The sequence below is a fragment of the Cyprinus carpio genome, chromosome A6, assembly GCF_018340385.1.
Source record: "Cyprinus carpio isolate SPL01 chromosome A6, ASM1834038v1, whole genome shotgun sequence".
Classification (NCBI taxonomy): Eukaryota; Metazoa; Chordata; class Actinopteri; order Cypriniformes; family Cyprinidae; genus Cyprinus; species Cyprinus carpio.
In genome coordinates, this window is record NC_056577.1 from 14,034,737 (window position 1) to 14,062,503 (window position 27,767).

At 38.1% G+C, this 27,767-nt stretch overlaps 2 protein-coding genes across 2 annotated transcripts; one reads left to right on the top strand and one right to left on the bottom strand.

Moving 5' to 3' along the window:
- Window positions 1-4,210: 4,210 nt before the first annotated feature.
- LOC109084008 (transcription elongation factor, mitochondrial-like) lies at window positions 4,211-6,922 on the bottom strand. Its single transcript, XM_042758138.1, has 4 exons — window positions 6,783-6,922; window positions 5,854-6,323; window positions 5,615-5,764; window positions 4,211-4,864 (listed from the first exon to the last, which is right to left on the bottom strand). Exons 1-4 carry the CDS (start codon window positions 6,823-6,825, stop codon window positions 4,439-4,441), a joined length of 1,089 nt encoding a protein of 362 aa, XP_042614072.1. The 5' UTR covers window positions 6,826-6,922; the 3' UTR covers window positions 4,211-4,438.
- Window positions 6,923-7,014: 92 nt separating this feature from the next.
- LOC109084007 (E3 ubiquitin/ISG15 ligase TRIM25) lies at window positions 7,015-9,902 on the top strand. The gene is made up of 5 exons (XM_019098733.2): window positions 7,015-7,358; window positions 7,471-7,566; window positions 7,668-7,799; window positions 8,581-8,695; window positions 8,793-9,902. Exons 1-5 carry the CDS (start codon window positions 7,026-7,028, stop codon window positions 9,320-9,322), a joined length of 1,206 nt encoding a protein of 401 aa, XP_018954278.1. The 5' UTR covers window positions 7,015-7,025; the 3' UTR covers window positions 9,323-9,902.
- Window positions 9,903-27,767: the final 17,865 nt, after the last annotated feature.

The window sequence follows — 27,767 nt, forward strand, 5'->3', positions numbered from 1 at the left end:
AATAATATCCAATAGAAGGAGTGAACATCATTTGTAGATGCAACCCACGAGCAAGCGCCCTTCTTCTAAGGGAGATGTTGCCAATTTAGCAATTTTGTTGCTAGAATTAGCAACTTTTCAGACTACCTTAGCAAAAAAAAATTCAAAAAGCACCTAGCAACAAATTAAAAAGTTTTTGGCAACTTTTGTAAAGTGGCTCAACTAATAAAAAAGGGACATATTTTCATCTAAATTACACAAAAAGAGGAAACGTTGATCACCTAGCCAGCCAAGCAGCACTTCAACCTGGAGAGAACTGGAGAAAGATGCCTTACAATACAAACATCAAATGTGCATTAAAGGGTTACTCCATCCCAAAATGAAAAATTTGTCATTAATCACTTACCCCCATGTCGTTCCAAACCTGTAAAAGCGTCGTTCATCTTCGGAACACAATTAAAGATATTTTGGATGAAAACGGAGGTTTGATACTGTCCCATAGACTGGCAAATAAATAACAGTGTCAAGGTCCAGGAAAGTATGAAAAGCATCGTCAGAATAGTCCATCTGCCATCAGTGATTCAACAGTAACATTATGAAGCGACGAGAATACTTTTTGTACACAAAGAAAACAAAAATAACGACTTTATTCAAAAATCCCTCTCCTCTGTGTCTCTCCAAATCAGCCAGATCAGAAAAGCCAGTCAAAGGCGTTATGTTACAGACCTCCACAAATGTACACAAGGTTAGACCAGACTGGCTCTCTAAATGTAGAAACGTGAAAAAAAAAAAAAAAAAAAAAAAAACATTTGTCATCTTGTGAGCCTTGAAAAAAAAACGTTTTCTTACCCACATTCAGCCCCACATCTAAAATTGTTCTCTTTGGATGAATCTTGTAAATCCTCAGTCACTTCAAAGCAAACAAAAAAAATTGGCTTCTGAAACAGATCGATGTCCATGGAAAAGATGAATCAGTCATGCTGGTTTTTCAGCACATGGTGTGTATTGCAAAGTTTTTTGAAAACATGTCTTTTCTGAATGCTTATTTACAAAGTCAGAGAAACTGGACTTTGTAGGTCAGAGCCACTTGGTTGGATGGGTGCCACACTGAAGGACGGCTTATTGGACTTACCAAGAGAGGAGAAGATCGGACAGTGTTTTGAGAATTCATCACAGATATTGGGCCATTGTGGAAGGTTTGGCTTTCTATCAGTGTTGGACTGAACTCTCTAGGATCTGGACAGAAGCTGCAAGACTGAGGAAGGAGTTGTCTTCAGAGAGATGGGAATAAATTATTTGTGTCCCCTCTCTGCCATATGAAAAAAAAAAAAAAAAAAAAAAAAAAAACCCACCTCAGATTGTGTCAGTGCCAATTCTGTGAAGGTGTGTATATTTAAATTAATATTAAGTTTACGTGAAGCTTTAACTTCATCTGTGCTTATTATGTACAGTAATATTTTGTGGTATCTGATTCTGACTTCTTTTACGGAGGTGTCCAGAAGTGCAATGAGATTGTATCCAGTCTGATCTCCAGCAAAAAGTTTAGTTGGCATAGTAGTAAACGTTTTTTTCCATGGACTACCTGCACACTCTGTGCTCAATTTGTAGATCTGAGAGAGATAAAGAACAGCACTGCATAAGGTATTTTGTATTTTGAAAGGAAATTTCTAATGCTTCATAAAAACATCTATACACAGTAATTCTTTAATTCGATGTTTGTTCAATTTAAGTAATGTTATTTAAACATTTATTATTTTTTATGATTAAAGTCCTTCGTGACTTTTAAACTGTTTACTGTATTGTAACATGAGTGTAAATTGTGTTTGTAGATAGTCACAGAAATATATTTGTCTGATAGATCATTTATTCTCGGCGAATAAAGAAAATCTAACTTTTTCTAATTAGCGATGGGAATTTTCACCAGTACCTCAAACGAGCTTTGACATTCTCGCTATGCATTTCAGTACCACTCAAACCATACACAAATATACATATGGTGGCTCCAAAAGGACACGTAAATTTAATTTAAAATGTCTGAACTTCACTGTCACAAAATGTCAATCTGAGTATCATCTGTGAACAAATTATGCTAGCACTTTCTCAGAATTTACTTTAGTTTTCTTAGACCACTTATTTAATTATTTTTAACCAACTGTAAGTCTTCCTTAAAGGGATAGTTCACCCAAGTGATAATTTTGTAATGATATTTGCAAAATGTATACTACAATTGTATACAATTTAGAGATTATAGACAATAAAAAGATAATCACAGCATAATATTCACCCCTATAATAATGAGTGTTCAGATTATTTTGTTCAACCCCTGTATATAAACTCGGCAAAAAAGAAAAAGAAAAATCCTCTTACATGCAACAGCTTTTATTTCCAACTAGTTTCTTAATGAGCAAATATTAACAAAAAAGAACAACCGAGACATAAACTTTAGTTTCATATAAATAAGATGAACAGAAATGGAATAATGAGTCCCTGAAGAAAAGGAGGGAGGATCAATATCAAAAGTAGCAGTCAGTATCTGTTATGGCTGCCAGCTGCTTTAAACACTACAGAGCATCTCATCCAAGTCCTCATGCCTCCCTGCAACAGGACTATGGAATGTTCAGGAAGGTATTGTAACTATAACTGTTAACTAACCTTAATTACCTACTGCCTGTAAAGCGTTAGTGTCTTAAGGACTGTTCCAGGTACATGTGCAATAATTGTTTATGGTTCATTGAACAAGCATAACATTGTTTGTCATAAGAAGAATTACAACAAACCAACATGTCTTTTTAGTAGATACTTTAATTCCAAAGCAACTTTCCCACTTGACAGAAGAGTTCACATTCAAGCAGCAACCTAGGATTAAGTGCTTTGCTCAAGTGCACAATGCTGGCAGATCAGTCTATGTGGGGACTCAACCAACAACTTTGTTTACAAACCTTGGGCTTCCTCTCATGCCAAGGACCTCTTAGTGCAGTGGTTCCCAAACCTGGTCCCTGGAATACCCCTAACAGTACACACTGTGGATGTTGATCAGGTGTGCTTTATTAGGGATACATAAAAATGAGCAGAGTTAAGGGTATCCAGGTCCAAGTTTGGGAACCACTGTAATTAATCAATAGAGAGGTGCAGCAAGGAGGTGCACCAGTTAAACACTTTATAAAATTTTGTCTGGCAGGGATAGTTCACCCACAAAAGAAAGTTTTGCCATCATTTACTCATCCTTGAGTTGTTCCAAACCAGTATAAATTTCTTTCTTCTCCTGAACACAAATGTTTTGAAGAATACTGGTAGCAAAACAGTTGCCAGTAGCCAAGTCAATGGCTACCAGCAACTGTTTGCTTACCCACATTCTTCAAGATATCTTCTTTTGTGTTCAACTGGGGGGGGGGGAAAGAAAGAAAGAAACTCATACAGGATTTGAACAATTTAAGGTGAGTAAATGATGACAGAATTTTCATTTTGGGGGAAACATCCCCCTTTAACATTGCTATGATCATGTGCGTTACTGTAGATTTTATTTAATAATATTTAACCTTTAAATATATAAAGTTTCTCCTCAATACGAACTAGGTTCTAGTTTAACTCACTTAAAGAAATAAATAATAATAATAATAAAATCCTGTATCAGGTTCAAGCAACTTAAATTAACTTTAAAGGCACAATATGCAATTTTCACTGCTGGAGGGCGCATATTCAAAATAAACAGAGACAAATGAGTAGTTTGATGACGCCGTGACTGAGTGTGGAATCATGGGAGTTGTCGTCTTCATCCCCACAGCCGATGCAATCCGATGGGACTCGGGCAGAAATCATGTTCATGGATGAGCTAATGATTTATTAACGTAGTAGAATGAAGCAGGGTGAGGCTGAAAGCCTTCAAAGTGAAACAAGGCCGCTGAATGAGTGCGACACACGGCTCGAAAGCAGCGGAGCCTTTATAATGCCACAGTCGACCCTTTCCGCTCCTTCCGTTCGTCATATGTGGGGAAAAAAGCAGCATTGTTTTATCATACTACTGTAGATACATTTGAAAGTTCTGTTATAAATGCTACTCTGTATGGTCATCACCGGTCTATTAAAACGCACAACATATTAAAGTGTCTTTGGTGTTTCCATGTTTTCTACAAAACAAAACCAGAAATCAAGGGGTTATGACATCATTGGCAGGCGACACAATGACACTATGGACACGGTCCGTGTCACTAGTTAAAATTGCTTATTCCTCTGGTTTTAAACACTCTTTGAAACATTTGGGATAATGTAAATACACAAGTCAGCAAAATATATAACACTGTTCTACAGTGTTTTCTGGATATTTTAATAAAAAAAATCTTACATATTGTGCCTTTAATATGTAGTCTTTGTTTCAGAGAAAGCATTGCATGAAGTTTTACTCAGTGGAAGGGAGAAGGAGCTCCAAAGTCAAACAAATGAGAAATAGTCACTCAGTAGAGATTCACTCCTGCAGGAGTTCGAAAAACGCAACAGCTTGCAGGAGAGCATCACATAGCTCTTCCCCTCTGTTCCTACTGCTCATCTTAAAGGAGTTTCTGTGCTTTAACACCAAGTCATGAGGAAAAAGAACACGTGGGTCTTGCTTCATCACCGACTCCGTCATCATCTTCTTCACTGTCTCAGCTCCACTTGTCCGACAATCTCCCACTATTAGGTTGAAATGGCGGCCGACAGCTGTGCGCATCATGTTAAGGACTTTGGGGGGGCTTGCTGGTTCCCTTGCTGGAGTGAGTAAAGCAAATAGCATGGCCTCTACTGTCCGGAGATGGACCAAGACTGGATAAAGAGAAGTATTCTGGGGAGAGATACTTGGTTTCTCCACCAAAAAAAAGTTGGCAGGAGGGAAGCTTGAAATAACAGTAGAGATCTGGGGTTGACAAAAATATAAATAATTAAATAATTTAAATAAAATAAATAAATTATTATTCACATCCAAATAGGTTATTCCTGTGCAAATTTACTTTCAAATTAGGTGCATTAAAGTAACAATCTCTATACAGAAGGTAAACCAGCAACACTTGACAGGAGAGCTTAAACAGCTAAAACTTTCTTCAAAATCTTCTATTGTGTTCTGCAGAATGAAGAAATGCATACAGATCTGGAACAGCATGAGGTGGGAATAAGGTGGAAGAAAGATGCTTAGAGTCAACATTAAATTCACAAATCTATTTACTAAAAGCATGTTATTGATCTTACTGTGAATAATTAATCTATGCATGCCTCATTTTTAAAAAAATTTTGACCAAATAATTTTTAAGCAAAATGTCAAAACTGGATATTCGATCAGACATCTCTCAATCATTTTATGTTTTAATTGCCCCTTTCTTACTATCGACTCCAAGCTTGCATTCAGATCTGCCTCCATCCAATCAACAAGCAATGCATAGAACTGCACTACATTTTTACATTTTACCATAATCTCTTTCCCTCAGATGTACATCACAGTACTAAAGGAAATTATCTGTCACTACTTCCTTCAGCTTTAAGTTCTTCAAACCACAAGTGTTGCTGGTTTGCTTTCTTAAAAGAATATACAAAAATAGTAATATGAATATAAACCTCGATACTGCTGAATCTAAAAAAAAAATTCATGTCAAAAAACAAATGAGTAACTCACATCTTCCAAATAATCGGATGCCATGTACATTCCTTTCATAAAACTCTTGCACTCTGCTTGCTGCCAGTCTAAGACAGTTCTTGCACGATCCATGTGTGTCCATGCAATTTTATTAGTACCACAAACAATGGACACAATAGAGCTTGCATCCTGCAAGAAATTCACAAATGAAAACTTAGCACAGAATTCCTCATTCACAAAAGCTATTAAATGCAGTGGTTTAGACAGATTTGCCTCACCTCCAACAGAGCTCGGTCAACCTCAGGCCTTATGAATTTAGCCAGATGGACTTTTCCCTTTTTCCTCTCCTTCTTGTCAGTTGGTTTAAGGATGGAGTCAAAGACTATGACAGCACTCTTGTGTTTCAGTAAGGGCACATTCATGACACTCTCCAGACTGTTGAATGGTCCATGTGCAGTTCTGTATTTGACAATGTTAACAGCTTTCCGTCCTCGTAGCAGTTTGACCTGCTCCAGGTCTGACTCTGTGGCTGTATTGAGGCACTGGAGGATGACAGCACGCTGCTCTGTGGTATAACATGAGTCCAGGGGTTTGTCCTTTTCTTGGCATAATTCAGAGGAAACAGGTGCATTCAGTATGTCAAGCCCAGAGATCATGATTTTGCTGCTTCTGCAACAGGTGCAGTGCAAGAATCTGAGCTCATATTCAGACAAGGAGCTTGGGGGGCGACAGAACAGACTGTAATGTCCTGTAACCAATCAATGATTTAGTCAGAAAATAATCATATTATATATTCATTCAAACAAAGTCACATTTTTATTAAAGTCATTGTTGCGAAATTAATCAATCATCAAACGACAATCAATTTTCAATTTCAGCTATAAAGCAGCTCCACAGAAGACAATACTGTCATTATTTAGCTCAATTCGGTTCAAGATTTTGTGTTCTCATTCGATAGTGTCAGTAGTTAGATCTTAGTTCCAAAATTAATTAAACAAACAAACTCTAATAAAAATACATAAAAACATAAATTCAAATAATAAACTCTTTGAACTACATATAACTTTAGACTTTTAATAAAATTATGGCAACTGATAATTCAAGATCTGTGATGGAAGATATTTTATAGTGCTTGTGATTGACAAAGCAAGTTCTAATTAAATGTCGTACCTAATATCTTTACGTTACAAGTGTTGTTATTTATTACCTTTGAGGAATATGGAGGATAATAGGCGTTTTGCGATCCACATGTTTGATAGCCACAGCTCTGTATTTTTCTTACATACGATTGGGCCACATGCATTGCCCTCAGACGTCCGACGTTAAGGACTCGTGAGGAAACAGCGTATGTGACTTTGGTTCCGACTACGAATGGACGCTTTGCTCAAGAAAATAAAGCGATTCGTGGGCCTTTCAGTTTCGATTCCGAAAAACAAAACGTCGTGACATAATGTCGCTATTATATGAGGATATTGTGAAGCTCGTCGCGAATAACCTTAAATGCTCGATATGTATGGAGATTTTCACAAAGCCGGTTACACTAGTTTGTGGGCATAACTATTGTCAGAAGTGCATCAATGGATGTTGGGCAAAGAGCATCGCAAGGAGAGATTGCCCACATTGCCGGGCAGATGTGAGCAGTACTAAACTAGAGATAAATTTCACTCTGTGTCACATACTGGAATTACAGGACCTTGGTGGTCGCGAGAAATGGGAGCAAATTCTGGCAGAAACAGATCAACCAGATCAAACGCAACACGCTCGGAGAACTGTTACAAAAGTGGCAAGTTTACTTATTTTATCAAACAGCTTAATAATACAATATAATAATGAACAAGGGGTAGTTGATTAAAAAGTCTACTTTGAGCTTTTGCTAACTCTTGCTTGCTCTTTAGGATAGTTTAATGAAACGTCTGGATTGGTTAAAAGCTGAGATCAAAAAGACGGAAGATACACTTAAAGCTGAGCTAAATTCAAATCAGGCTTGTGAGGTAATACGTTTAATTGTTAATACTTTTAAATTTGCACATGCATTAGGCCTATGTGAAAAAAAGTATCTTAAGAAATAATGATAATTTTGAACCACACCCAGGATGGCTTTTATGATTCCTCGATTGTTCCAATGGATGTTTCCAGTTCGTCTTTAGACAGTGATGCTTCAAGTTGCTATGCTGACAGAAGTTTTAGTCTGACATCAGGGGATCTACCTTCTCAGTCTGAAGAGGTACAGCATTTTTGGTATCTGATGACAATACTGTTATGACTCTGACTTCTGGTTGACATGCAGAAAGCACCTCAAATGTCCTTTGATCAGCTAAACAACGAATGTGACATTTATTTTGGCAAATTCTAGACATGATCAGTTTTTATGCTTATTGTAGGGCCACTTATTTATCCAGTTTATGAAAATATTAACATGCAATTCGATTCATTATTTTTTATTCAGCAATGGCACATTGAAAATTACAGTATAGACATTTATAACATTTCAAAGATTTAAAAGAAATGCTGTTCAAAAATATTAAACAGCACTGTTTTTAACATTGATAATAATTAGAAATCTAACTCAGTCCCATGAATCTAATGAAATATTTTTACCAAATAAATATAACCTTGTTGAACAAAGGAGACTTTCAAAAAATATTTAAAAAAATTCTTACAACATCCCAAACTGTGAATAGTAGTGCAAACATTTAGATGATTCATGATAAATTATATGTCAGGTCACCTTTATTTATATAGCGCTTTATACTGTGCGGATCATTTCAAAGCAGATATGTGTACAGATGTGAAGTTAATGAGATCCAATACCGTTCTTATGAGATGCCTATATGAGAGGTTTGAGAACCAAAGTGTTTTCATCAAATCACCCCAACAAGTATGTATTCACTAGTGATTCAAGGATCTTAATAAAATTTAAGTAATGAAGAATTTTGAGAAATATATTTACATATATAGTCATTACTTATTGAAAGGAGCTGATTGTTAAACATGATCTTTCTCAGGAGAGTTCACAGGAGTTTGTAGAGGAGGCTCCAGAGAATTCAGAATATCTGTTTGAGGATGCTCATCTCAATCCCAGTGCAGGAGCACAGCAGCGCAACAGAGACATTGCTGAGGGTTATGTTTTTATGTTAACATTGATTTTTATGCATGCTTGAACTAAAAAATGCTAGAGCTATTCATGTTAACTTAAATGTCTTTCTCTCCCTCCCAGCTGGTCTTCATGCAGAGTTCGTTGAGCTTTCTTTTTCTCCCCAGCTGGGAAACAGGCGGCTGGTTTTTCACACGGAGAGCCACAGAGTAGAAACACAACCGGGGCACCAAGCAAGAACTTCACATGGGCGTTTTGATGCTTGTCAGTGGATGGCGGAGCAGGAATTCAGAGGAGGGTGGGTTTACTGGGACGTGGACACCACATTCAGCACTGGATGGGCTGTTGGTGTGGCATATCCCAGTCTGAAGTGCAACGAGAGGTTGGGAAGAACACCCTCATCTTGGTGTTTGGAGTGGAGCAGTGGGCAGCTGAGTGCTTGGCACAATAAAATAAAAACCTCTGTTAAGCATAGTTTCCCTAATGGGATCAGAGTCATTCTGGACATGCCAAAAGGACAGTTGTCCTTTCAGAGTCTGTGCAATAGCCAGCTTGAATTACACAGTTTCCAGGTAGATTCCTCTGGCCCTTTCATACCTGTCTTCTGGCTTTATGGACTTTCACACAATGCCTTAACCTTTCCTATAAATTGAGTTCAGGATAACACAGATCTGTAGCATTTACACTTCATACATTTTGTTTACAGAATATATATTCTATTACTATTACTATATAAAGGAATCTTGTATTTTCTTTTTCTTGTTTTAATTACATATCTGTGTAATCTCATTTGGCTTTCTGGGATTTAACCATTTAGCCACACATCCATATTATTGTAGGACTAAAGAATGTCCATTTTTTACTATCTTGGTTATTTCTACAATTTTAGATTGCGATACTGCTAATGGATCCTTTGTGATGTTTTCTTTTTCTTTATTGTATTTTGGGCGCTTTAGATAAAAGTTAATGTAGGCTATACATATAAAACTGAATGTAAATTGTTCTGCTGAATGATGTAATATACTGTAATCTTAATTGTACAAAATGAATATGTAATGATCCCCGGAATGCAATTTTTTTTTACCGGGGAACCCCCTCGAACCGCTTTTGGGCTAATTTGGAGTAGCTATTGGGCGAAAACCTGGCAACCCTGCTTTAAATTTAGCTGATATACGAAACAAATGTTTGGAGTGGTTGCAGTGTAACATTAAATAAAATCGCTATGTCTGATGACGAGGTTTCCATATTGTCACTGCAGTTTGAGATGTCATAATAATCTGGCCTTCTTGAAATGACAGCGCATTCATAACATTGATATAGATTTTTGTTAGGTTTATTATGACAATATGTTGAGAGGGATAGTGAACTTCCTTTAGTATGTAGTCAACTGTTTTGGCCATCTTTCTGTGTGCGTTTCGAGACTGTTTGGTTCAGTTTGTGTGTGGTGCCCAATAATACTGTCTAGGTAGAGTGCTGTTGTCTAGCAGGCAGCTCAGTATCTTTTGGGAATGCTACGTTGGAAGCCAGTTCATTAGCTTTACAGAATGTTGTCAAGTCCAGTCACCTTTATTTATACAGCACTTTAAACAAAACAGATTGTGTCAAAGCAACTGAACAACAATAATTAGGAAAACAGTGTGTCAATAATGCAAAATGACAGTTAAAGGCAGTTCATCATTGAATTCAGTGATGTCATCATCCAGCTCAGTTCAGTTTAAATAGTATCTTTGCAATCATTTGCAATCAACGATATCGCTGTAAATGAAGTGTCTCCAACTAAGTAAGCCAGAGGCGACAGCGGCAAGGAACCAAAACTCCATCGGTGACAGAATGGAGAAAAAACCTTGGGAGAAACCAGGCTCAGTCAGGGGGCCAGTTCTCCTCTGACCAGACGAAACCAGCAGTTCAATTCCAGGCTGCAGCGATGTCACATTGTGCAGAGGACTCAACAGTTTCCTGTGGTCTTGTCCCTGTGGTCAACTGAGACAAGGTCTTTACAGGGAATCTGTATCTGGGGCTCATCTAGTTGTCCTGGTCTCCGCTGTCTTTCAGGGCTGTAGAGGTCCTTTCTAGGTGCGTAGATGCCATTCTTCTAACGATATAGCAAGTACATCGGGTGTTATGGGAAGTGTTCCTGGTTCCGGTTTACCTAATTAATGCAGTCTAAAAGTCCTTTAACAGATTTGGATATTAGAAGCATATTAGTGTGTTACGTGTAAGCCAGGTTAAAGAGATGGGTCTTTAATCTAGATTTAAACTGCAAGAGTGTGTCTGTCTCCTGAACAATGTTAGGTAGGTTATTCCAGAGTTTAGGCGCTTAATAGGAAAAGGATCTGCCACCCGCAGTTGATTTTGATATTCTAGGTATTATCAAATTGCCAGAGTTTTGATAACGCAGCAGATGTGGAGGACTATAATGTAACAAGAGCTTGTTCAAAAACTGAGGTGCTAAACCATTCAGGGCTTTATAAGTAATAAGCAAGATTTTAAAATCTATACGATTTTTAATAGGTAGCCAGTGGAGTGTTGACAGAAATGGGCTAATATGGTCACACTTCCTGGTTCTAGTAAGAACTCTAGCTGCTGCATTTTATACCAGCTGGAGTTTGTTTATTAAAGCGTGAAGAGTAACAACCCTTGAGGTACTCCATACTGCACTTGTGATCGATATTATACCTCTTCATTCACAGCTACGAATTTATGGCGGTCACATAAGTACGAAAAGAATGTTGTGGTCAATAGTGTCGAACACAGCACTAAGATCCAATAGCACTAATAGAGAGATTCAACCACAATCAGATGATAAGAGCAGGTCATTTGTAACTCTAATTAGAGCAGTCTCAGTACTATGATACGGTCTAAATCAAATCCTGATCCTCACAGATACCATTTTTCTCTAAGAAGGAATATAATTGTGAGGATACTACCTTTTCTAGTATCTAGTTGTCTAGGCAGGCAGCATTTGCAAATTACAACGTGTAAATAAATTAAATATTAACTTGAGGGTCTTGATCTGTTGTGGTTCATAAAGACCTGTGAAAAAAAGGAAAAGGAGGTTCTTCTGTGACAATCAATTATTATTATTATTTATGCAAAAGGGTTGGTAAACATTACAGTTTGCCAAACTTAAATGTGTTTGCCTATCTATGCGCTGCAAAGACATAAAACATATTTCAGTCAGGACCACTCTATTTGATTAAGATTACTGTAGAGGTCCTGAACATTATTTTGATGGCAGGCTGCTTTGCTCTGTGGGATTCAGATTCTGAGCTGTCCACAAGCAACAGTTACTGAGGATTGAAACCCCCAAAGCCATGCAATTACTAGAAATTTTTAATGCAACAGATATAAAATTCCATGCAGAAGTGATACAGGTCTGTAAATAAGACTGGACAAGATTAAGCAACGATTGGCTGATAGATTATTTCGGTGGACAAGACGCTAAATGATCATGTGTCTGTATAAGTTGAGTATGAGTTGGGGATGGAGGAGGGTATAAGTGCATGTCTGTGCAACAGACTAAGGCAAGTGTGAGTACAGATTAACTTATACATCTTATTTAATTGTAGTGGGAGGAGTTACAATCAACTGATGCTGGCAGTCACACTGGGGTCTGCCTGAACTACGCTTGAGCTCCATTTGTCACTTAAACCACATTTCTAAGTTTTATGACCAAGAGGGCTTCACTCTAGACCTGGTAGCCTTTAACATATTATAAAAGCTCTTTCCCACTAAAATATAAATTAAAATTGCTTGAGAAATTCTCATGTCTAGATTAAGGATTTCAAAGTTGATCAGATTGATGTGTGGAGTTAAGGAATCCGTTAATGCTCTTATATTTGCCTGTGTGTAAACACCCAAAGGTGTGGTATGTATTATTATTAATATTGCAATCTCTGTAATTATTATTGTTCTCACTGACTTTATTATTTGCAACAGTGCCTGTGTTTATTGTCACAATGGATGTTTTTGTCATAATAGGTTCCTTACAGAGCTGAGAAGATCACTATACCAGCAGATGTCACACCAGAGAGAGTCCCCACTCATATAGTGGACTACTCGTGTATTAAACAAGAAATTCAAATATAGTGGTTACTTATTACAGTTCTATGTATGACACTTAATTTAAAATATCTGCCTTTTTTATTTATTTATTTTTTTAAATACACAATATTTACTCAAAATGCACGAAAAAAAAAAGACATTTTTTATGATTTATTGGAGAGGATAACTATTTTTATACACAGAAGCTAAACAGACAGATGAACAGCTGTATCAAGAGATATCAAAGATAAGAATGATACACAAAATTACACACACACACACACACACACACACACACACACACACACACACACACACACACACACACACACACACATTGATTTCCTCAGAGAAATTATATTTGCATTCCTTTTTAGGCCAATGTTATATGTATAGTCTACTCAGTGAACAACAAGAAGTCTATTGAGAAGGTGAGAGAACTTGATCATACAATACTCTTCATGAAATCAGTCAGAATAACTTCACTATTAATTAGAATACTCAGTGGTTTGATCCACGATTTTCATGTCTGACTGATTATACACTATACATATATTTTGCTTACTCTTACATTACACGTGTAAAAGCCAGTTCACATCAAGAACAATTACTATGAAGATAACTAGAACAGTAAATATTAGCATCAACACTCACAATAAATGAATGAGCAACTCTCAATAATGTTCTGTTTACTATAAGAGAGCGCTGCAGTTGTTGTCTACTGCTTTAAATGTCAAATCAAGTACTTTTATTGATGTGATTTATGCAGTGTTGATTGTTTCAAAGCAGCTTCACAGTAATAAATGGAAATAACAGAATCAAGGATGCAAACTTCAAATATTAGACAAATTCAAATTCTTCTGTAAACCTGCTATAAAAAGACAATAGTGTTCAGCTCAACTTAGTTATAAAGCAGCTGTACAGAAAATAATGTCATCCAGCTCAAATCAGTTTCAGGTTTGTTCTCATTTGATAGTGGCAGTGCAGTCAAAATTGTAATAGTAATGAATATTAAGTGTCTTTTAATCCCCAGGTAAGCAAGCCAAAGGCGACAATGGCAAGGAACCCAAACTCCATTAGGTGACTAAAATGGAGAAAAGGAAAAAAAAAAAACTTTGGAGAAACCAGGATCAGTCATGATACAGTATGTACACTGCTCAAAAAAATTAAAGGAACACTTTGAAAACACATTAGATCTCAATGGGGAAAAATACCATGCAGGATATCTATACTGATATGGACTGGGTAATTTGTTAGGAATGAAAAGATGCCACATTGTTTAATGAAAATTTAAATTATCAACCTACAGAGGGCTGAATTCAAAGACCCAGATCTGGTCCAGGGCATCACTGAGCTCGTGGACAGTCTGAGGTGCAACCTGGCGAAGTCAGATGGACTGAAACATAATTACCCAGAGGTGTTCTATTGGATTTAGGTTAGGCGAGCATGGGGGACATTCAATGGTATCAATTCCTTCATCCTCCTGGAACTGACTGCATACTCTCGCCACATGAGGCCAGGCATTGTCATGCACCAGGAGGAACAAGGACCCAATGCACCAGCGTAGTAGCTAATGGCAGTAAGTGTGCCATTGTCTAGCCTGTAGAGGTCTCTATGTTCCTCCATGGATATGCCTTCCCAGACCATCAATGACCCACCACCAAACCGGTCATGCTGAACAATGTTACAGGCAGCATAACATTCTCCATCGCTTTTCCAGACCCTTTTACATCTGTCACTCGTGCTCAGGGTGAACCTGCTCTCATCTGTGAAAAGCACAGAGCACCAGAGGCGCACCTGCCAATTCTGGTGTTCAATGGCAAATGCCAATCAAGCTACACGGTGCCAGGCAGTGAGCACATAGCCCACTAGAGGACGTCAGGCCCTCAGGCCACCCTCATGAAGTCTGATTCTGATTGTTTTCTCAGAGGCATTCACACCAGTGGACACACAGAAAACATTCTACCAACTCCTTGAATCTCCTACATGCTCTTGAGACTGTGCTGGGAGACACAGCAAACCTTCTACCAATGGCACATATTGATGCGCCATCCTGGAGGAGTTGGACTGCCTGTGCAACCTTTGTAGGGTCCAGGTATCGCCTCATGCTACTAGTAGTGACACTTACCCTAGCCAAATGCAAAACTAGTGAAAAACAATCAGAAAAGAGGAGTAGGGAAAAAATGTCAGTGGCCTCCACCTGTAAAACCATTCCTGTTTTGGGGGTTTTCTAATGGTTGCCCATCTAGTGCACCTGTTGTTAATTTTATTAACACCAAAGCAGCTGAAATGAATTAACAACCCTCCCTGCTACATAACTGACCAGATCAATATCCCAGAAGTTTAATTTACTTGATGCTATACTCTGATTAAAAAGTGTTCCTTTAATTTTTTTGAGCAGTGTATATGAACTAAATGCTCAAGCTCTTTATGAGTGGATTCTGATTGACTCACAACATTTTTATCATTCATCACTTATTCATCACTAATTTTATCATTAATCATCACGTTTCCAACAATGTCTCTCTTCTGTGTTAATTAGATGAATTAGAATGATTAGTTAAACTTTATAGTTATTATTATGGTTATAGTTAAAGTCCTTGGTGTGAACGGGTCTTAAAACATATTTCTATAGCTTTCAGATTTTGAAAATAATGTCATTGTCACAGGTGACAAGCCATTGGATTCCACTGATAAATGAGAGAACTGACAAAGACAGCAGGTAGGTAACTAAAGGAATTTGTGGTTTAGTGTGCTGCATTAGTTCTCTGTGTGTCATTCTCACAAATACACAATTGCATGTTCATATTTGAAGGTAAATTGTATTTTAAGGGGGCCATATCATACATAATATCATATATGACCCAAATTTTTCATCACAACCATATTACCCTGCAGCCCAAGACTGGTTGCCCACTGAAGCCAACAAGAGTTAATAACCCTCAGTACCTTGATGGGAGACCTCCTGGGAAAACAAGGTTTCTGCTGGAAGAGGTGTTAGTGAGGCCATCAGGAGGTGCTCACCCTGTGGTCTGTGTGGGTCCTAATGCCCCAGTATAGTGATGGGGACACTATACTGTTAAAAATGCACCATCCTTTAGATGAGACGTTAAACCGAGGTCCTGACCCTCTGTGGCCCCTCTGACCCTCTGTGGCACTTCTCGTAAATAGTAGGGGTGTAACCCCGGTATCCTGGCCAAATTCCCTCCACTGGCCCTTGTCAATCATGGTCTCCTAATAATCCCCATCCATTGAATTGGCTCTATCTTTCTCTCTCCTTTCCACCTGTAGCTGGTTTGGTGAGTGCACTGACGCCATTGTACTGTAGCTGCCATTGCATCATCCAGGTGGATGCTGCACATTAGTGGTGGTTGCTAGCATGTTGATGCTTAGCCTAAATAACAAATATTTTATCGGGAGCATTTATGTTGGGATGTTATGGATCTTAGAAGATGTTACAGAACCATTTAATGTAAATTTCTTTAATGTGTTGAAAAAAAAATCTATAAAGATTACTTTTATGTAGGCTTTTGCAGGCGGGAGCGGGACAAAACATGAATGTCGCGGGCCCAGATAAGATATTTTTCTGCGGGAGTGGGCGGGCAGGGGACAGAATCTTGTGGGAGCGGGACTGAAAAATCCTTCAGGTCTCTACCCTTCAGCGCCACTGATCTCGCTATGCGAGCTACTAAATCAACAGCCAATCCACTGGCCGCATGATGGGGAGCCTTGTTGTGCTGAACTGCCACCTCTGGCTGACACTGCCTGATATGAAAGATGCAGAGAAGACGGTCCTCCTTAACACCCCATCATCCCCTCTGGCCTGTTTGGCAGCTTTGTGGACTCCTTCTCGGAATGCTTTACAGAGGCCCAGAAACAATCCAGAGCTATATAGCATTTTATGCCAAAGCTCACAAGAGCCCCACCTCACGCGCACTCTCTCTCATCCTCGGCACAGCGCTAATCATCCAGATCATGGCCTGTCCCCACCTCTAGACCACGAGTGGAACTGGAGCCTTCAGTCAGAACCAAGGTCCAAAGTGTTCTGAATTATTCTGTTGTTTGTTGTGCAATAAAAACAAAACAACCTCACAAAAATAGCTGTTTTCCTCTTCCAATTACCACTTGCTCGCTGTGTGGATGGTTCTCTGCCCCCCACCAACGAGCTATCACATCATATAACAATGACATCTCTCGCACTCTATGCAGAAAAATGGAGGGCACTGCCAAGTGCATCAAGTTGGGTTATGAGTATTATAGAAAAAAGATACACATTGCAGTTGCCCGCAGACCACCCCGCTTCAACGGCGTGATGTCTGCAGTTCATGCTCAAAACGCCCCATTTCTGAGAGCAGAAATTCACAACCTGCTGGCAAAAGGAGCACTAGAGATTCATCCTGAAGAGCGTGAGAGTGGTTTTACAGTCGCTATTTTCTGGTTCTCAAGAAAGACAGTGGCCTTCACCCTATCCTGGACCTACTGAATCGAGCCCTGGCAAAGTGCTCATTCAGGATGATAACTTTAAAACAAATCCTCTTGCTAGCTTGGTCAGTGGACTGGTTCATTTCTGTGGCTCTCAAAGACACGTACTTCTATATTCAGAAAGTATTAGCAATGTATAGCGATTTATTTCATTCCAGGGTGTGAGTCTTGACTCTCTCTCTGCCAGAACACATGCAGACGGTTATGAACTCTCTTGCAGTGTTCGAGGAGTGAAGTCATTACTGTTAAAACATTTTAAAAAAGCACTTTGTCTGATGACGGCAGCCTTGGTGGTGTGTCGCCTGGGTATGCTCCACATGCACCTGCTCCAGCTTTGGTTGAAAGCCTGATTCCCGGTGCACACCTAGCATTTGGGATTGATGTGCGTGCTGGTAACTTGAAGATGTCTGGAAGTGATGTTCCCTTTGATGAGCGCCGCACTGTACAGACGGAGCATGATGATAGGACAGATAAGCAGACGCAAAACTGTCACAACAGACGCATCATGCAAAGGCTGCGGAGCCCAGCTTTCGGTTTTTGGATGTACACGGAGAAGACGTGGCACATAAATTGCCTGGAATTGAAGGCAGTTCATCTAGCCCTCAAGCAAAAGTTCACCACCAGCATGTTTTCATTCATTTGGACAACCTGTCAGTGGTAGCGTACATAAATCTCAAAGGGGGCATCAACTCACACTCCCTCTTGAGGCTCACGACAACTCTCCTGTTGTGGGCAGATCAGTTTCATCTATCTATTTGAGCTGTCCATGTCCCCGGCCACTTGAACTGCGGAGAGGAAATCTTGTCAAGAGAGGGAATACTCCAAGGAGAATGGAGGTTACACCCTCAAGCAGTCAGTATTATTTGGAACAAATTGAGGCCAGTGGAGATAGACCTCTTTGCATCAGCAGAGAACACTCACTGCCCGTTATTCATTTCCCTAATGGAACAATCGACTCTGTGAGTGGATGCACTTGCCCACCACTGTCCGAGAGCATGCAAATATGTGTTTCCGCCAGTAAAACCCACCCATCAAGATCAGGGAGGAGAAGAAGACAGTGCTGCTGGTCTCGCTGAAATGGCCCACATAGCCCTGGTTTCCTGACCTGCCAGAACTGCTGACGGGGCCACCCTGGACAGTCCCATTGAGGAAAGATCTCCTGTCTCAAGCTAGAAGCTCAATCTGGCACCCCAATCCGGAGCTATGGGATCTGCACGTCTGGCCACTCAGTGGAGTTCGCCAGTAGCTACACTCCCTCGGTGCATGCTGAATACTTTTGCTGAAGTGAGAGTCCCTTCTACAAGTTTGCAACTCTAGGTCAGAAGACCTGGTGAATTGCCTGGTTGCAGTTATTCTATCCTTTTTTTGCAAAAGGAGTGCTGGGACGATGGATGCGCACCTTCCATGCTCAAGGTATACGTCATCGCTATATCAGCATTTCATAAGGAGATTAACAGGTGGCCAGTTGGCAGGAATGAGCTAGTGGTCAAATTTCTATGGAGGTCTAGAAGGATGAACCCGTCTCGCCCACACACTATCATGTATGAAGCACGTGGGTGGCATACATTCTGTCACCGATGGAGTTTTGATTCCTTGCCACTGTCGCCTCTGGCTTGCTTAGTTGGTGACACTTCATTTCCAGCGATATCGTTGACTTGATTGCACAGATACTATTTAAACTAAACTGAGCTGGATGATGACATCACTGCATTCAGTGATGAACTGCCTTTAACTGAAAAATGAGTTAAATGATGATGGGTAGGCAATCTAGGTGTGAGTTTTTCAGTTTGTTACTTTATTTTATTAGTGTTCATTTTATTAAACTGGATAAATTGTTACACCTTTTTATGTTATGTCGTGTCATGATTTAATTTTGATAAAAACAAAGGTTCATTATTGTATGTTTGTTTGGCATTTCATTTATTGTATATCCTTTAAATTTGCTTATTGAAAGAATAACAGCAGCAGCAGCAGCATGGTGTAACATTTATTTGAAACACATGTATTTGGTAGTTGCTACCTTATATCTTTACTCTTTCCTTTCATTCTTTTCATGGCTTTGGAAAACTGGTTTCGGATGTTTCTTTGCTTTGCTTTTTGCATAACTCTGGATCGTCGACACCAAGCTTCGTTGCAATTTCTTTCTAAGAATTAAATGCTTTCTCTGAAACTTTAAAGTCTGTCCGCGTGCGATCGTATGGGTGTGGATATATTTGTGCCAGCTCAGCTATTCGACACTCCAGTCTATTCATGTTGCTAGTGACTAGGAGATCTTGTTCTCCTGCCGCCTGGCCTCCGCTGGATGAGAAACGACCCGGAAAAAAAGAATTGCAAGTCAAAGAAGGTGGAGTTTCAGGACACACCCACCGATTGCGTAACCACCATGGACCATTGGAAGCTCAAAGGTGTCAAAACAACTCCCCCAGAAATGTCGCTTTGGTCAGCGGTTTCGAACTGCCGAAACAAACTCAAAACGAGCTTCGTTTTGGCCTGATTTTTTTTTTCGAAATGATGTCATATCAGTTTGTTCTTTGATTTGGTTGGATGAATATCGTGGCCTTAAGGTATGTAGCCCATTAAGTTTGCTATCTGCAGTTATACAACTAATAAGTATGCTTCTTCACTTACAATACATGGCCCTGTACTTGGGTGCGGTGTTTCAACTAGGTCTGCTAGGCTGCTTAAAGTATATTTCTGTGCTCTATTAATGAACCGGGGCTAGCCTTATAGCTGTGCACACTGCATTTGTCAGTCATGTTAGACCCATAAGTGGCATTCGTCACCTTTCTATCACTTTTTATCACGGCCTCCTCGTGGCACCTTTCGTCAGCAAGTTATGGTTACAACATTCACAGGCGCTGGGCTCGCCACCTCGCTTCCCTTGTACTGCTCAATGAACACACTAGAGCGGCTGAGTAAGAGCCCCTTCCCGCTTGGTGCATGTTTCAGCTAGGTCCGATAGCATAAACAAGTCATATGCTGAACCTCTGAGATGATGGTGCTCATATAGGTCCGGTATCCTATGCCTATGTGTGCCTAATGCAAAAGAATAACTTGAATACATACGCTTATGTAACTCTGTCATATGACATAGTACTGTGCAAGCATTTTAGGGCTATCCACTCACCTTACACAGCCCAGAACAATACTTATTAGAGGACAGAAAAAACATAAATGTTTGAGTTATTCCACAATGAACAAACTGAAATTGTAGCCTATAGTTTGTGCAATTACATTTAGTTAAATTTAACGTTAAAAGTTCATATTGATCATGTTTTATTCTGTAATGTTAAAATAAATCATACATGGTCCAAATAAAAAGTTGCATTTTATGCATGCAACAGCCTTTCAGTGGCAGTCCCTTATGAAGATGAACCATGTTTTTACTAAAGTGACCTAGTTCAACTATTATTATATTAACTATATAATTTTTTTCATATTACCACCATGAAAAGCATCTTACACATTACTGATTAACAGACACAATTCACACAGCACTGGCAAAAATATACATACATGGTTGTTAGGTATATTCCCTGTAGTAAATTAGCTCAAAACGGAAATGTACTGTATATAAATAATTACAATTAACTATGATTAATTACAATTATTTATATGAGCTGCCAGTAGTAACTGTAGCAGAATTAAAATGCCATCAACTTAAGTATCTGTTCGTCCAGCAAACATTTAGTGTAATTTCATATCAACTCTAAGAAAGGATATTTTCGTGGCCACAGAAAACAACCTTCTTACAAAAGCCTAATAATGCATTAGAGCATGTAGCAAGGATCAGAATCGTAAAGGGACAATTAATTTGCAAGGCAGAATCAGAAACTCATGTAATTTGAGCACAAGAGTTTTATTAACTAAACACTAACAAAAACTAGTCTAACAAACATACATACAATCATACAAGGGAAAGGGCAAATGAGATTTGATGGATAATACCATCAGGAAAAACCAGAGTATGAAGCTATGTAAAGAGTCAATTAACCACCTGAGTAAAACCATCAGTGCCATTTTAGAACAGGGCCTACAGCTTATACTAAACTATTGTTTCATTTAGTTAAATGTACTTGCATTGCCTTGGCCTGGAACGAGCATTGGGATGCAGTCTCAGATGAAAGTTTTGTTGGTTTGGAGGTTCGGTGGTGTAGGAGTCGCGATCACCTACTTCTGGGTTTGAAAAGTGATGAATTCCAAAGATGTTCTGACTCGATGGTGATTGGGAGTTTCTTCCAAGTGGAAAGTGAAAAAGAGCTAAGAGTGGTGTCAGCTGAAATCCTAGGATCTTTGGTGAATAGAAAGTGAAGGCACGAGGCCTGAAACAAACTTAGGGTGTCCTTAGAAACGTTCTAGCTCACATCCTCATCTTCTCAGAATCTAACAGAACCGCAGACTGAAGGCGGGTCACTGATATGAAGCCTTTAAGGTCTGAGAAAATTGACGTATCTCAGGATGGGCTTGTCCAATGAGAAATTCCAAGCGGGAGGTTGGAAATACTGGAGAGTTTTATGGCCCTTTGTCTTAGAGCATAGTAATTTGCATATGGAACTCGATTGCATGTTGATGCAAAATTACTAAAGATTCTTAGAACACTAATAAAATTAATATATACCAAAAAATAAAATACAACATAATATATAACAACAAAACAAAAAAACATATACAAAAAACATTAAAATAACATAAAATAACGAGTGGTTCTATCATAAGCATGCATAAAACAGTATACAATACAAAAGACAATATACAAGAACAGTAATAACATCAGGGACCTGGGAAGATGTTTTAGGTTGGGGGTGCTGTACACGCGCGCGGGGTGGGGTTCACGTGATAGAGCCTATTTTCACTAAGTGCAAATAGCTAGATACTATTTATACTATGTTAAAATAGCAGGATATTCTGCTAATTACTTCTTGCAAATAGTGGCAATTATCTGCACCTCAGCATTGTAATACTGTCATGGCTCTGCCCTGGCAGCTTTGTCTGTGTTGTCTTTGTTTCTTTGTTTGTCTTGTGTCTTCAGTCATTGCCTTGTCTTTGTTTCTGCCTGCCATTTGTTCCTGTGGTCCCACCTCCTTGTTTCCCTGGGTCACGCCCTCTTGTTTAGGTCTTGTCTTGTCCTCGTTTCTGTAATTGTGCTCACCTGGTCCTCGTGTACTTGCCTCCCTTTATATTGTGCTGTTTTTCCTCTTGTGGTTGCTGGTTTGTCTTGTGTCATAGAGACACAAGTTGCTGCTCTATATTCCAGTCTTGCTCTGTTAGGCTGGGCAAGGGCAAGGGCAAGGGCAAGGGCAAGGGCAAGGGCAAGGGCAAGGGCAAGGGCAAGGGCAAGGCAAGTTTATTTATATAGCACATTTCATACACAATGGTAATTCAAAGTGCTTTACATAAAAGAAAGTAAAATAATCATAAAAAATTATAAAAGTAAAACAAGGAATTTAAAGACTTTGAAAATGATTGAAACATTGATTTAAAATGAATTTAAAACAGTTAAAAATAGAAAATGATTTTACATAAAATACAGTGAATACATAAAATACAGTGCAATCAGTTCAGACATCGCACAGTGCTCATTCAATAAATGCTAAACTAAACTAAACAGATGAATCTTGAGTCTAGATTTAAAATCTGATCTCTTCTGAAAGCTGATTCCAACGGCGGGTGGCATAACTAAAAGCAGACTCCCCTTGTTTTGTGTGAACTGTTGGTATTTCTAATTGACTCGATCCTAATGATCTGAGTGCTCTGTTAGGTTTATATTCAGTGAGCATATCTGCAATGTATTTAGGTCCTAGGCAATTGAGTGATTTATAAACGAGTAAAAGTACTTTAAAATCAATCCTAAATCCTGTTACTGTGTATCCTTGTTGTAGTTTTTGCTCCTGATTTTCTATTTTCTGATTTTGGTTTTGTTCTTTAGTAATCTTGTTTATTTAATTGTAATATCATATTTAGTTATTCATCAGTCTTGTTTCTATTCTTGAACTGTTTATATTTTATTCTTTAGATATTTTTCAGTATAAACATGGATATTTACATTATATTTTTTTGTTTTACTTTTTTAAATTGTTTCTCCTGTGTGTTGCGCTGGGTAGTGTTGTTGTTGTGTCGTTGTGACCAATGTCTACCTCTCAGGGCATTGATCTCTCCCTGCTGGTTGGAGCTGTCCCAAGATTGTCCACCCCTGTGCTGTGAACTTGTGTTTTCAATAAATCTTGTTTTACTCACTCTGCATTTGGGTCCCTTCCTGTTGACCGTGACAAATACATTCTAAAACAGTATGCAATAATAACTTATAAATATATTGATTTCATTCAAATTATTAAATGGATGTCACCTAATTGAGACAAAAGCCCTAGACCTAACCTAACCCTACCTGATACTTTATTTTCAACTTTTTGATTCTTTCCTTTATTTTTATTAAAAATAAATGCTTTTCTGATGTGATTTGAAATTTGAAAAGGGAAAAATAAAGTTTGCCATAAGGCAACTAGAGCCCTGAATGGGCCTCAAATATAGGCCCTGCCTGGCCAGAGTCTGACAGATCATCAGAATTCTTGACCCGAGTTCTACCCGAGCACATCTTTTTTCCATAATGCCCATAAAAATGGGCTCTTTTCTAATTAATTCATAGGAAAACCTTTCTTTGAATGAACACACATATACTTCAGGTCATTGTGTATGTTGTTACTGTCCTTGTATATTGTCTTTTGTATTGTTTTAATGTGTGAGCTAGAACGCTTCTGCAACCCTAAAGTCTACACCAGGCTTCGGCCTTGTCTTTACATTCACCAACGATCCTTGGATGTCAGCTGACCTCTCTCTTAGCTCTTCATCATCTTCATCTGGGAGAAAACTCTCCCGACCACCACAGAGTCAGAATAACATCTTTTTGGTGTTCATCACTCTTCAAACCAGAAGGTGATTGCGACTCCTACACCACCGAACCTCCAAACCATCAAGACTCTCATCCGAGACTGCATCCCGACACTCGTTCCAGGCTAAGGCAATGCAATTATCGTACATTTAACTGAACAAAACAGAGGTTTAGTATAAGCTATAGACCCCATTATAAACGGCGCTGATGGTTTTTCTCAGGTGGTTAACTGACTCCCCTTACCAAAAAGTAGTATACTTCAAGTTTATTTTATTGAGTGTACTTAAGTAAAGTTCAAGTATATTTTCAAGTATACTTGATGTAGCAAGTATACAAATATCAGTGTTTTAGTAGTATACTTGTAAGTATACTGTTTCAGTACTCCTTGGGACTAAATTGGCCCACTTTCTAGTGTATAAAAGTATACTTTTAAGTATACTGTAAGTATAACAGTAGCAAACTTTGAGGACACAACTAGTTTACCTCTATGTTTGTAGTTTGCACTGCAATTATTGATAGTTTACTAATTAAATACTTTGTACACTTTGAAGTATAGTCTCAGTAAACTACTATTTTAGTAGTTTTATACTGCAAGTATACTCATAAGTTTACCTTAAGTGAACTTTAAATCATACTTTAAGTATACTACTATGTCCCTGTTTAGGTTTTAATTTGTAGATATTTTGTTACATGAATATCTGAACACACAAAACATCCAAAGAAAGAACAGGGTATCAGCTTGTAAACAAAAACATTTTATTCTAGCTTCATGCATTCTTTTTTTTAAAACACTTTAATGTGGGTAAGTTTCATTAAAAAATAAAGAAATAACATTTTGAACAAAAAGCTGAAAAAAAAAAAGACTATGAATTGGATTCAGAATGATAATCAAAACGTAAATGGAGTCGATCAACACCCCAAAGCTTGACAGTCATTATGACCTCTTCATCGTCAACATTTTATTCCATAATGTTACAGTTTTTTCTTCTTCACTTTTTTTTTTTTGCAAATTCTGTGCAGAAGATGTGTACTAGCGCCCTCTACCGTATATAAAGAAAACACGGATTCTAGGAGCACAAGTATAGCTCAAATATATTTAGACTTTTTGTAAGTATAAGTCAAGTATACTTAAATGTCATATTAAGTATATTTCTAAAGAGTACATAAAGCACATTTCTGAGAAGTACATAAAAAGTGAACTAAAAGCATACTTTCCTGTTTTTAGTTTAAAAGAAGTATACTAATAGCACACTTGAATAAACTTCTTTTTCGTAAGGGAAGTCAAGTCACCTTTATTTGTATAGCGCTTTATACAATACTGGGTGTGTCAAAGTAGCTTTACAGAGTCAAACAGGACAATAATGCAAGAGGACAATAACAAAGTAAATTTTTTAGTTAAAGTCAGTTCATCGATTCAGTGATGTCATCTTCCAGTTCTGTTCAGCTCTCTTCAAATAGTATCTGTACAATCAAGCTGACAGTGTTGCCAGAAATTAAGTGTCCCCAACTAAGCAAGCCACATGTGATAGTGGCAAGGAACCAAAATTCCATCGGTGACAGAAATGGAGAAAAAAACTTGGGAGAAACCAGGCTCAGTCAAGGGGCGAGTTTTCCTCTGGCCAGATAAAAACAGCTTGGTGTGGTTTAATTCCAGGCTGCAACACAGGTCAGATTGAGCAGAGGAATCGTCTGGTTTCTGTGGTCTTGTCCCGATGGCCGTCTATTTGATGAGGTCTTCGCAGAGGATCTATCTCTGGGGTGCAGGTTCATCACACTGCGTGTAATACAGAAAGGCATCTCGAAACACCTGACCGCTGCATGAGCATATGAAACTATTTGTATGATAATCAAATACAGATTTTTATCTGAATATTTAAAAATGATCATGTACTGTGCAAATACAGAATGCATATAAAAATGTTACTGGCACATTGATTAACCAGAAAAATAAAAAAGTGACACTTCATGAATCAAAAGGTTTCTGACCCCTGCTTCATATAATCTATTCATAGGTCATTGAATTCATTCTATTCATAAGTACATTATGAACTTTTTCATGTGTGTTTTGTTTATAGTTCTTAAAGTGGTCCTGACTGAATGTATTTGCACATGTTAGTGACCCATAATAAGAATCTCGACCTTAAGAAAAAAACAGATGCAACGGAATGTATTTCGCTGTCATGTGTTCGGAATAACTGGAAGTGGAAAAACTGGTTTCCTGCTGGGCTTCCTTGGCAGAAACCTTGTGGTCAGTTGCGACAAAAAAAAAAAAAAAAAAAAAAAAAAAACATACAAAAAAACACCATAAACCACGAAAAACTTTAAACAATACAGACCTTTTAACTTAAGTCAATTGTGACTTTATTTTTTCCACTGTATGAAATAAGCAGATTAACACTACAATAAAGTTCAGTTTGTTAAAGTGTTCTAATGCATTAGGGATTATCAGTGCCGTCCCTAGCTGACACGGGGCTCAGTGCGAGGTAGAGAGCCCCCTCGGTCCATTCTTGATTGCCTTTCCGGTAGACAATCTGTTCGCGATTGCATTCTTTTCATTCATAGTACATTAAAATTCTAAATTATATACTTTAAATATTAAAAATGTATAAGCGTAAAAAATGTGAAATAAACATTCTATTAATAAATACTTTAAAATTATAGTTCATTGTTCATTTATGAACTAATGTAAAGTATTGCAGATGCACTTTTATAAGGCCTTGGGCAGTGTTTTCATCAGATTTCATCAGAGCTATTGTTTGTTCAGAGCAAAACCCAACAATAATTTTAAAAACCAAGGCAGTTTACAATCTTATCTGTGCTATTTCTGATATCACTTGTGCTCCATTCATCAAAAATAATTGTTAAAAAAAAATAGAAATGTTAATTTCAGATGTGACATTGTCATAATTGCTGATTCTCTAAGATTTTTATTTGTTGTCTTTACCTCAGCGTCAGGGAGCCATAAAAGAAGAACACAAATCATATTATGCAATTAGCACTGCACATGTGTACGGACAAGAGAAGTACTTGTTGGAAAATAGTTATTTGGTTTTCAGGAACTTACACTTTAGTTTTTTTTCTGTCTGTGGAACTAGGCTATAGTAATTCTGAGCACTTTCTTAGTTAGAAAATTATATTGCGTTTTTTGCATTATTACATTGACCCCTGTTTCTCAGTTACTTTAAGGGTGTCACAATTCAAATGATTATTTTTTTTAATTTTATGTAGTCTTTTGTATTCTCTCTGTTTTTAATTGACCACTCTTGTTTATCTCTCAGGTTATTTCCACATACTGATAACAATAAAAACAACACATGGTTAGGTGCTTTACTCAGAATAAATGATTTCACTAAAAACAGAAAATTCTCCAAGCTCTCTGGCAGCAGAGCATCTTATGAGTCAGATGATGGTTTTCTGTTCTTCAATTGCAGTTTCATCATAAAATCATACCGTAAACAGTACATATGCATTTGAATTCAGTACAGTTAGCAAAATCTCCAAGCATTTGATATAAAATATATTTTTCCCAATTGCTCCCCTTATTGTGTAAGACTAGAGGCAATATGGACAGAAACACTAGAGAATGTTACACTGGTTTGAAAAAACTTGAGGGAACATTCAAACTAACAATGTGTATTTAATTCTTTCACTTCTCTGTTTCAAGATTTTCCTCTGTCTGTTTACTCAAA

Bases quoted from the DNA above. Each gene is read 5' to 3' on its own strand.
- LOC109084007 (XM_019098733.2), top strand. From the start codon at position 7,026: ATGTCGCTATTATATGAGGATATTGTGAAGCTCGTCGCGAATAACCTT. The intron at 7,800-8,580 runs GTACAGCATTTT...GATCTTTCTCAG, and splicing joins TACCTTCTCAGTCTGAAGAG to GAGAGTTCACAGGAGTTTGT. The intron at 8,696-8,792 runs GTTATGTTTTTA...TCTCCCTCCCAG, and splicing joins CAACAGAGACATTGCTGAGG to CTGGTCTTCATGCAGAGTTC.
- LOC109084008 (XM_042758138.1), bottom strand. From the start codon at position 6,825: ATGTGGATCGCAAAACGCCTATTATCCTCCATATTCCTCAAAG. The intron at 6,324-6,782 runs GTAATAAATAAC...GATTGGTTACAG, and splicing joins ATCCTCCATATTCCTCAAAG to GACATTACAGTCTGTTCTGT. The intron at 4,865-5,614 runs GTGAGTTACTCA...TGTCAACCCCAG, and splicing joins CATCCGATTATTTGGAAGAT to ATCTCTACTGTTATTTCAAG.